Raw genomic sequence first — 11,713 nt, forward strand, 5'->3', positions numbered from 1 at the left:
TCTGGTGAGATTTTCAGAAGAAAATATTCTCTGTACTTTCACTTCTGCATGAAAGGAAGTTTGAAAAGTTCAGCATGAATCTTATCAGTATTATCCAATTTGTTCTTCAATGGAGAACTTCAATGGAGTTCAGAAAAGAGTCCTAGAACAAATCACTACCCTGCCATTTCTATTTTATATTTAATGATTCTCTAGACTACTGTGTGAAAACCAGCATGGAATGTTGAACTTGGAGGGAAAGCTGGCTCTGGAGCTAGGAAGGCCTCTAATATATACCTGTAGTATGACTGTGGCTAAGTTGCTTAATCTCTTAGTACTCGAAGATTTTAAGTCAGAGGTTCCCAAACTTATTTGACCTACGACCCCCTTTTCAAAGAAAATTACTCAGTGCCCCCCGGAAATATACTTTCTTTAGCCTTTTAATTTTTTTTTTGAAATTTGTGTTATTTTAGAAAAATAGAATTTTTTTAAAAAAAGATGCATATAATTTATTGTAAATTTGTGTTGTTTTCCTGCTTTGAAATTTTGATGACATAACATTGTATCATGCAACTATATAGTATCTCATTGTAAACAAGTCATTACACGCACATATTCCTTTCGATGGATGCTGGACTTCCTGACAATGAGCAAAAAACTCACCTGCCAACACTTGCCTGTTAAGACCTGTTGGTGGACTTGACCACTGATAGGTCATAACTTGCATTTTGTGTGTTTCTTTGAAAAATAATGTAAACATTACAACTTTAACTCTGATATACAACAGATGAAAAACGCACGAAAAATTTTTCAAAATTTTCTTATCTTTTCTTCTTCCCTTATGCTTTCACCATCCTCTTATTTTTATTCAATGCCTCTCAACTGTACCCAAAGCTATTACTGACCCCCATGGATCATTCCAGAACCCCCTGAGGGGTGGTACTGCCCTCTTTGGGAAGCTATGTTCTAAGTTAAAAAGAAGATACCAATTCCCCAGTTGATAAATGGTCAAAGGATATGAACAGGCAATTTTCAGAGGAAGAAATTAAAGATATCTATAATCATATGAAAAAATGCTCTAAATCACTTTTGATTAGAGAGATGCAAATCAAAACAACTCTGAGGTACCACATCACACCTATAAGATTGGCAAACATGACAGAACAGGAAGATGATAAATATTGGAGAGGATATGGGAGAGCTGGAACACTAATACATTGCTGGTGGAGCTGTGAGCTGATCCAGTCATTCTGGAGAGCAATTTGGAACTATGCCCAAAGGGCTACAAAAATGTGCATATCCTTTGACCCAGCAATATCACTTCAAGGACTGTATCCCCAAGAGATCATAAAAATGGGAAAGGGTCCCACATGTACAAAAATGTTTATAGCAGCTCTCTTTGTGGTGGCCAAAAACTGGAAATCAATTGGGGAATGGCTGAATAAATTATGGTATATGAATGCAATGGAATACTATTGTGCTATAAGAAATGATGAAAAGAAGACTTCAGAGAGGTCTGGAAAGACTTATATGATGATTTGATGCTGAGCAAAAGGAGCAGAACCAGGAGAATTCTGTGCACAGCAGCGACCACAGTGTGTGAGGTTTTTTGGTAGACTTGAAACCTCATAGCAATGCAAGGACTTAAAAAAAATTTTCTAAGGATCTTCTAAGGCAAAATGCCTTCCACATCCAGAGACAGAACTATGGAATCTAATCGCAGAATATAGCAGATCATTTTTTTTTTTTTTGGTGTATCATGTTTTGGTTTATGTGATTTCTCCCACTCACTATAATTCTTCTATATAGCATGACCACAGTGAAAACGTAGTTAACAGGAATATATGTGTAGATCCTATACAGAATTGTATGCCATCTCGGGGAGGGAGGGGAAAAAAATCTAAATTATATGGTAGTGATTATAGAACACTAAAAATAAATAAAATTAATATTATTAAAAAAAAAAAAAGATACCAACATGCAGGGGTAGAAAAAGTTTCCTTAACCTGAAAGTTCCTTGTGCCAATGAAATCAAAGGTCTGGTCCCTATCTGTATAAACTACTGCATAAGTGGATAAAATAACTGATTTTATAATTAAATATGTATTAATAACCAGTGTATTAGCACAACTAAGGGCTCTGAACCTGTGATTTTTATTGGCATGGGCGAACTCATGGTACAGAAAATCCACTGATTCTGATCAGCAAATTGTATGTAACCAGAGAAACTGTGTGGGGAAGAGGCGGTTGGATGGAGGGCAGAGGAGGTCAAGTGCTACCAAGAATCACAGTCAGTTAGTATGCATCATATATAGGACTTGAACCCAGGACTTCCTGACTCCAGGCCCAGTGTTTTATCCACTTAATCACCTGGCTTCCCAGATATATAACAATAGGTACTCCTTATATGGCACTTAAGGACTTCCAAAGTGCTTAATATATACGTTATCTCATTTGGTTCTCACAACAACCCAAAGAGGTAGGAGCTATCATACATGAGGAAGCAAGCTGAGTCTCACAGATGTTAGGTGAGTTGTCCAGAGTCCCACACTAAGGGCATGAAGTAGGATTTCAATCTAGGTCCAGTATTGTAGTCAGTATTTCTTTTCTTCTTTTTTTGGAGGGGAGAAGGTCAGGCAATTGGGGTTAAGTGACTTGCCCAAGGTCAAACAGCAAGTAAGTATCAAGTGTCTGAGGCCATATTTGAAGGCAGGTCCTCCTGTCTCCAGGGCTGGTGCTCTATTCATTGTGCCACCTGGCTGCCCCATCTAGTCACTATTTCCAAATGGGAAGATATATGCACCACACATACTGGAGCCTTTTTCAGTTATATCAAGCTCAGGAACCTTTCTGTAAGTTACAAAAAGGTGGAATCACAGGATGCTACCACCATTGCCCTAGCATTCTCTAAGAGAAGTTAAGAATACAAACACTAAACATCCAGAGAAATGAAAATAACTTTTTCATAAAAAGCTCCAACTCCCTATGACCAATAGTGCATGAATGGAGAAACTCTGCTGAAAATGAGACCACTTAAAAATCCCTCTTCCCAAACCAATTGGCTTGTTTGTGAGTCTGCCTAGATTGGGTTATCTGTAAGCTGGAAATGCCAGGGCCCATAGCAAGGTCTACCTATACATTTATAAATCATCCACAAATCCCTGAGAATGCCACAGGTTCTACAGAAAACAAACCTAAAAAGTCAGCATGATGTCATGGAGCGAATGCCAGCCTTGGAGTAAGGTAGAGTTGGTGCTGAATCCCAACCATGGCTACTTGGTTGATTGGTTGTCCTTCATTCTCAAAGAGGACCAACATGACATCACCATGATAAGGTGAAGTTTCAGGGTATCTGACTGTGACTGATGAGACCAATACGAACTCGGAATGCTCTACTACAGGCTGGGCACAGATAGTCTGTGTGAACATTTGGGGTAGATACTCCAAATTTGCACATCCTATGTTTACTTTGAGCTGTCTCAATTCTGCTTTGCTCATAGAGCACAGCACCCTTTCTGATGTGGACACATCATGCTCAGTGGTCCTGTGCCAGTGTCTCCCATGTCGCACAGTCAAATCCAAAGTTCTTGATCCCAGTGGTCAAGTCACTTAACTCCTCTGCCCTTTAATTTCCTCATCTCTTACATGTCTGGTGTATGCAAAGTGCTTTGCAAACCTTAAAAGTGCTACATAAAGTCAGACAATCAATCAACAATTACCACCACCACATTTATCTGAATGCAAATTTGATAAAGACACCCTTGGTAAATGCTCCTGTGGGTAATAAACTACAATGTCTCGGTTCTCTTTTCACAGATAAGTTAAATACAGTAGAAACTTCCAATAAATTGTATCCAGGTGAAAATAATGGTCACATCCCAAGAACTAACTTCCTACTCTAGAATGATGAATTGCCCCTAGGCTGGGCATAGGGAAGAAGATACAACACAGCTTAAACAAACCTTTTTGCACTGCAATGAGCATGACAAGAGGAACTTATATAAAAGTAATTGCATCTAGACCCCTAATATTCCTAGGAGGACCCTAGTCAGGAAATCTCTTTAAGGCAATAATGGGTATCTCCCACAAAAGCTTCTGGGCAGTGGCTGTTGTTTTAGCCTACAATACTTCTAGTCATGGAGCTCATAGGATCACTGATTTAGAGCTGAAAGGGATCTTAAGGGTTATCACCCTTTCCTTTTACAGATGAGGAAACTGAGGCCATTGACAGTTAAGTGATTTTCCCAAAGCTATAGAAGGTAGTTAAGTGACAGACTCAGGATTCAAACTCAGTTCCTCTGATTCCAAAGCCAACACCCTTTCCAATGTATTTCCACATCTTAAAACCTATAGTATCCAGGTCAACATATTGTCTCATTTTCAAAAAGGGAAGAGAACATGGTAACTCCTCAATTAGTCTACAGAAGTCTACAATTGGCAATTGGTCATTTGGTACACATTTCATCTTACACTCAATCACTCAGACTCAGCTTAGCATTATCCAGGCTCCTAGTATGACCACTGCTCACTCAAATGGACCCTAAGTGCTTTTCACTGTTGTTTTTTCTATGTTCATCAAAATCCACAGGCAATGAAAATTGCATTAGTCCTTTGGAAACAGAGTACTTTGTAATTTGCATCTCTGATTCTTTTTCAGGGCCAGTGATCTGACATTAATACAGGCAGATGATTTACTGGTTAAACGGGGAAGGTGAAAATGACTAAGCCTGGCCATGGAGAAGAGTGGAGAAAAATCACTTCTCCCCATTCCATGCAGAGTGAGGTCAGTGTGGATGCAGAATACTGTCTATACTGTCAGATCCAATCACTATATAGCTTAGATTTGCTAAATTACTTTTTCCTACTCTAACACCAATGCAATACCCACAGTAGCCACTATGGACATGCATGCATATTTCCAGGATAAATTTGTAAAATATAAACTCTCTTCCTCAAAAATGAAACCAAGATATTTGTTAAAACACCAGAAAGCCAAATTCATCATAGTAACAAAGAAATTTATACACATTATCAAGGCAGGGAGCATGGCCAACCCCAAGCCTTCCCTCCATCAGGCCTCCCCACAAACAAGTTCCCTTAGACAAAATCACTCCCTCTCTCACTCATGCTACCTGCTCTGCTCTACCTGCTCTACCTGCTCTTTCCCAGCTCCACTCTTCCTGTTCTATCCATTCTGTAAGCTTCTCCCATCATTGGCTCCATGTAACTCAAGCTGTGGGCTGGGCCAGAGCTCAAAGTAGGTCCCATGGGCCTATTAAGGTGCAGGGAAGATCTTCAAATTCCCTTACCATTACACCTACTTGGTTAACAAAAGATGGCTCATTAGGGCACATTCAGAAATGAAAGAGAAGGGGATTTACTTTTGCCGTTTAAAATTACATTAAAAGTATAGTTTCATTGCTCAGGGTCTTCCCATAGATTTCTTGGTTACTTACTGCAAAATACCACTAAATCAGATTTATTTCTCTTTCCTAGTATTGTTTTCCTAGCTTTGGCGTTCTTAAAAAGGAACCCACTTGTGGCACAGCTCGGATCAGACAATCGACTTTAGCCTAAAAAAAAAAGTTCAAAGAATAACTTAGATGTAGAAAGTTATATAGAGGTCTAGGCCAACCCCTACCCAAAGTATGAACCTACTCTAAAATATGCCAGTAATGACCATCCAGCATCTGTTGATTATTTCCAGTGATGGGTAACTCACTGCCCCTTTATTTTGGGACAGTTCCAAATGTCAGTTCCTTTTAAATGTATATACATACACATATTACTTTGTGGAAGGATATTCTTCCTAACATTCTTAGGCCGCATGGTAAACAGCTACATCTCAATTGGTATGGGGTAGTGGAAACACTATTGAACTTGGAAACTGGAAAACCTGAGTTTGAATCCTGGCTTTGACACCTACTACCTACACTGTGGGCAAGCCCAATCATGTCTCAGTCTCAGGTTTCTAAATGCTACAATGGAGATACCACTCTACCTTTTGCCAGGTTATTGTGAAAGGAGTGCTTTGTAAGATTCTAAAGCTCTGTCTGAAGGATGCTATTTTATGTAGTAAATTCATAAAACAAGCACGATGTGGTGAACAGAAGACAGGGTATTTGGAAGCCTGAGGGCACCTACTCGAAGGACAACTCAAACTGACACCCCCTTGTTTCCTCACTACCTTAGGGAAGAATGATTTAATAAACTCTTCATTAGCCCATGATGCCTGGAACTATCTCTATATTGGCTTTGTCTTGCCCCTCAGGGTACTCCTACTCAATTTACAATATAAGAACATTCAACAAATATTTCTCTCATCCAATATTAACTCGGTGTCAATAGGTACAGTGTCCCACGTTGGCACCACACTGAATGCCCTGGGACCTGATTTTTCTCTTCAGTTCATAGATGGAATCCTGAAGCCTGGACAGAACTGGCTAAGGGGGTTGTGCTGGATTCCTTGGGCATTTTGAGGGGGCAGCAGATGCAAGACTGATGGGGCAGTATGCCACACCTGGAGGGCAACAGCAGTTAAGGCTGCTTGGAGCTCTCCTTTATTCTGACCATTGTGCCCCAAGATCCAAAGGGAGTGGATCTTCCACCACATAATGTTAGGAGGTAAAAAATTTTGTATCCTACACTCTGATCTTGGGACTATGGTCTGCACACAATGAGTATTCAATGGAAATTTTGGGTGCCTGATGAAAAGACCAGTAGTCAGAATCATGTAGGTTCCAGTTTAGGAAATCTGCCCCATTAAAACAATAAAATAGTAAGAAGAACAGTCATCTTGGATCCCTTACTATTTCTTACTCCCAATATACAAGATCTTGCCAAGGCCTGTCGATTTCACCTTTGAAGCATCTCCTGAATATATCCCCTTCTCTCCTCTGACACTGGCCCTACTTTAGTGCTGGCCCAAATCACCTCACTCCTGGACAACTGAATTATGTCTCCATTGTCTCCCTACCACAATCCATCCTCTATTTAGCCATTAAAGTGATTTTCCTAAAATGCATGTCTGACCATGTCAAACTGCCTTCCCTGCCCCGCTAAAACAAACCAGAAAAACCTCTAGCTTTATTAATGCTTCCTGGAGTGAATACAAAATGCTCTCTTTGGCATTCAGAACCCTTCATAACCTAGCTCCCTCCTTCCTTTCTACCCCTTAACATATATTCTACAGTACAATGACACACTGGCCTCCTGGTTGTTCCACAAACAAGACACTCCATTTCTGAGTTCTGGGCATTTTCTTTGGCTATTCCCCCATGCCTGTATCACTCTCCCTCCTCCATTCCAACTATTCATCTCCCTGGCTTCTTTTAAATCCCAACTAAAATTCCATCTTCTACAGAAAGCCTTCCTTCATCCTTCCTAATTTCAGTGCTTTCCTATTTATCATGTACATGACTTGCTTTGCATATATTTGTTTTTAAATCATCTCCCCTATTAGACTGTAAACTCCTCGAGGGTAGACCTCGTTGCATATCTCCAGCACTTGGCACAAAGACTAGCACCAAGTGGGTATTTAATAAATGTTAATGAATGAATGAAGATGCTAACCGGAAGCCTTTGGTGAAATGGAGTGACCACTGTTTGCCTTTTTCCACCTTTTCACAATAAGAGAATTGAAACTACCTCATGATGTTGTGGTGTGTGGATAACATAATGTAATATGCTTTAAAGAACTGAACTATGTAGTATTTCTAAAACTTTCAAAACTTCTTTCACATATATTGCCACATTTCATATTGCATCATAACAACTTGTGCTTTGTAGACCTCTGACGCTGACCAAGTGCCTTCTTTACAACAATCACATGAGCTAGGCATTGTAAGTAGCATTACCACCTACTTTGCAAATGAAGAAACTGAGGCTCAGAGAAATTAAGTGATTTCTGGAAGAATTTGATGGCACAAAATAGTGGTGAGAACCACTGCTTCAGCTGAAATGAAATCAGCCCTAGAACTCACAAACCACGGGTTTGGGGCAAGTCACTTCATTCTTTGGGTTTCAGTTTCTTCATCTGTAAAATGAGAGGGTTAAACAATATAATCTTTGGGTTTTTTCCAGCTCTAAGTGGTTATTCTAGGACCACAGACCTAGAGCTAGATACAACCTCATCTAGTCGAACCTCTTTAATTTTCAGATGAAGACACAGAATGAGGTGAAGTAGGAACCCGCCTTAGTGACACAGGTAGTAACCAGAGGCAGGATTTGTATTTGTTTTGACTCCAGAGTCAGTGCATGCTGTCTCTAGACCTGTTGACTCTACTGGCTACCTCTTGATCTCTCTCCCGTTTGTGCTCCACCCCCCTTTTAAATGATCATCTTTGGACTTATCTGTAGATACTGTTTCCCTCTTTAAAATGTGAGCTCCTGGAGGGTACAGACTGTTTTTCATTTTGCCTTTACTCCAATGCCCAACTCAAAATTTTGCATTCAAAGGTCACTTAATAAGTGCTCTTAGAATGGATTAACAAAACAAAAAAGGCAGAAAATACACACAAGGGGAAATAAAGGCACCAAGAATTTAAACATGTCTGAGGTTCCATAGAAAGCCAGGGGAAAACATGAATTTGAATCTCAGTCTCCTGCCACTCGGCTCCTTCCACTAGCCCACGTTGCCATCATTTTCTTAGTTTTTTTTTCTGTGAAGAAAGATACTGGGTGAGTCAGATCACACACAAGGAAAGAACAGTAACAGCTAACGTGAGCATGGGCATGAAACAGTTACATACATCACTTTGTAACTCAAAATATTTCATTGTGATTAAAGCTGTTCTCAAAGTCAGGCAACTGATGATATAAAAAAGAGTTAGGGGGAAAGAGAGAGAGAGAGAGAGACAGACAGACAGACAGACAGAGACAGAGAGACAGAGAGAGACAGAGAGAGAGAGAGAGAGAGAGAGAGAGAGAGAGAGAGAGAGAGAGAGAGAGAGAGAGAGAGAGAGAGAATGAATGAGAGAAGGTAGAAAGAAGAAAGAGAGAAGCTACAGTGGTAACTTTTAAAATATTTTTTTCCACTAATACCCACCTCTCGGAGGGGGATGATGAGGCTACACAAGTTCTCCTCCTTGCTGGTAAAACAGATGTAATTTGTTGACACAAACATCTGCCCCAAAATATGCATTTTGTTGAATGGAGTCCAGAGAGTACAATCTGTGTGGCCATCTAATTTCTCATCTTTGGGCAGGCGGAACAGTGCACGGTATCTCTCGCTCTTTGCTCTGGCATCAAGATCTCTGGAAAGCAACATTAACAGAATGAATGAATGAATGAATGAATGAATAAGCAATTATTAAGCACCTATTATGTGCCAAGCACCACGTGAAGTTCTAAACATAAAAAGAACACACTCCATGTTCTCAAGGAGCTCCCCTCTGATTAAGGAAGACAACACATGGAGGAGAATTCAGCTGCAGGTCAGATGAAAAAGTCTGGAGGTCCCAAGAGAGTCACCGCAGGGAAGAAGGCAAGGACCAGGAATGTCTGCTCCACATAAGAAGCACTGGGAAAAGAAGCCCTGACAGTGAACTCTCCAGCTTATCATCCCCATCATCCCCATCCAACCAAATACTCAATTTTCTCTACATTTAATGATCAAAAATAAATTAAAACCTTTTACTTATTTTGTCCTCTAGCCTCCACTAAAGTCCTACTCAGATACTTGGCCCAGAGTATGAGGTAACCCTGGGCTTTTGACAATAGTAGTTCACCTTTACATGGTGCTTTGAGGTTTACAAAGTGTATTTATGTACATCATCTCATCTGAGCCTCTAGTCACCTGGTGAGGTAAATACTCCAGGTATTATTATCATCCCCATTTACAAATGAGGAAACTGAGGCTGAAAGAGTAACTTGGTCAGGGTTGGATCTAGTAAATGCCTGAGATGGAATTTTCTTGACTATTTATTATTCTATGCTGCCCTTCTAAGGTTTGGTTAGTAGAATGCAACATAAGGTCTGTCAATCCCTACCAAGCCCAAAAGAATTTAAATGGATGGAAGGGTCCAGCATTGAGCTGTGTGTGTGTCATCTTGGAGGACCAACTTCACTACATTTGTAGACACTGGCTACCAGTTGAAAAATTCTTTGGTGACCAAAATTCATGAAAACTGTCTCCCAAAGTACAGGAAAGGCTGCAATCTGTGCTGGCAGAATTGCTCACTCCAATGACTTCAAGATCTTTCAAAATATTAAAGTTTGTCATCTGGACAGTAATTTCCCAGTCAAATTTTGCCAAATGCTGAAAGACCCTTGGGGAAATGAGAACTAAAAATGGACTTTTCTTTCTAAAAGATTTTCCTGTCTGTTTTTTTGTTTTATTTTTGTGAAAGGTCTACTGATGCTGTAAGAAATGACCTTCCCTTTTAGAAGGGAATTATCATCCACCTCTCATCACCCAAAAAAGGTTTTAACTCCTTCCCACTAAAAACACACAGAAAAGATTCAACCCTGTAGAGACAGGGAGTAGACCAGCAAACTGACGTAAGGAATTCTACCAATGTAAGATGGCATGTCCTTTGCACTGTAGGGAGCTGCTTAGATCCTAGAGTCACTGTTAAGTGATTTGGCCAGGATCACAACACTAGCATCTGTCACAGGAGGGACTTGAACTCCTGGCTTTAAGACTAGGGCTCTATCTATTATACCATGCTGCCCTCCAATCTTCACCCTTACTAGAAAAAACATGATAATGATGTCGCTCTCTTGGTCTCCTGACTCTAGGTCTATCTACTTGAGGGGAAGTCTCTGTTACCTACCGTTTTAAAGCAGACACTTTTTTCGGAGATTTCTTTTTCAGTTTAGGGAGGGATCTGTCCTGCTCAAAACCTTCGTTGTCCAGCAGCTGTCTCATGGCTATGTTGGCAAGCTGTTCCATCAGTTTGAATGTCTCATTGATATTGAGAAAGACAGAGAAGAAATGTTCGCTTGACCTGGTGCTCACTTTGATCACATCAGGCAGGAGCAGGGTGGCATTTTTCTCGAGCTGAGTGATGTCCACCCACCGGATCACCAACTTGGCTGAACACAGGGAATGAGGCACAGTGTCAGCCGCAAACCCCTGGAAAACACTCCTGCTCACTTGCCCTCCCTTCTCACCTTTCCAGATGCTGCAATCCCACTGCATCTCCTCAATCCCACTGACTTCCTCAACCTTTAGGAACCCTTCTTTTCTGTTTTAAATCAGAAATCAACAGCATTACATACCCACTGAAGAAAATTAACAAAAATTATAGTTGGTGGTAATGCCATAAATAAGTATTTAAACCTAACTTGCTTATAGAAATAATCATATTTTCAATGACACTTCTACAAAAAATCCTCCAAACCCCCCAACACTTAATTACAGCTTGGTGAGGTAGAAAAAGAGCTGGATTTGGGGTTGGAGAATCTGGGTTTCAATCTTGACTCCTACCACTAATCACCTTAGGTGAATCACTTAAGCACTGGACCCCAGGCTCCTCACCTATAAAATTTGGGGTTGCATTAGATGACATCTAAGATCGTTTTGGTGCCAAATCTGACATTATGACTAGCTTTTTGTATTTTTAGAAATATAGTCAATTCAAATGGTGGATAAAATCCCTATATCAACTATTTTTAAAGACTAATTTTTCATTTGTAATAGCATAAACAAACAGTAACTCTTCAGACATGTATTATTGTTTTATGGATTAGAAATTTTCTCCATGACAACCTGGTGAGGTAAGTAGCATAA

The 11,713-nt window shown here is 40.1% G+C and overlaps 1 protein-coding gene across 4 annotated transcripts in view; it reads right to left on the reverse strand.

Moving 5' to 3' along the window:
* The window catches only part of TBC1D9 (TBC1 domain family member 9), a 123,582-nt gene that overhangs the window by 37,852 nt on the left and 74,017 nt on the right, over positions 1-11,713 (reverse strand). For all 4 annotated transcript variants that reach the window (XR_011969699.1, XM_072621108.1, XM_072621107.1 and 1 more), the window contains 2 exons: positions 10,755-11,016; positions 9,026-9,233 (listed from right to left, as the gene is read on the reverse strand). Coding sequence is in view for 3 of the 4 variants with exons in the window: in XM_072621108.1 (XP_072477209.1) it covers positions 9,026-9,233; positions 10,755-11,016 (470 nt within the window). In the remaining variant the exon portion in view is untranslated. The remainder of the gene's footprint in view (positions 1-9,025; positions 9,234-10,754; positions 11,017-11,713) is intronic.

The sequence above is a fragment of the Notamacropus eugenii genome, chromosome 6 (genome assembly GCF_028372415.1).
Source record: "Notamacropus eugenii isolate mMacEug1 chromosome 6, mMacEug1.pri_v2, whole genome shotgun sequence".
Lineage (NCBI taxonomy): Eukaryota > Metazoa > Chordata > Mammalia > Diprotodontia > Macropodidae > Notamacropus > Notamacropus eugenii.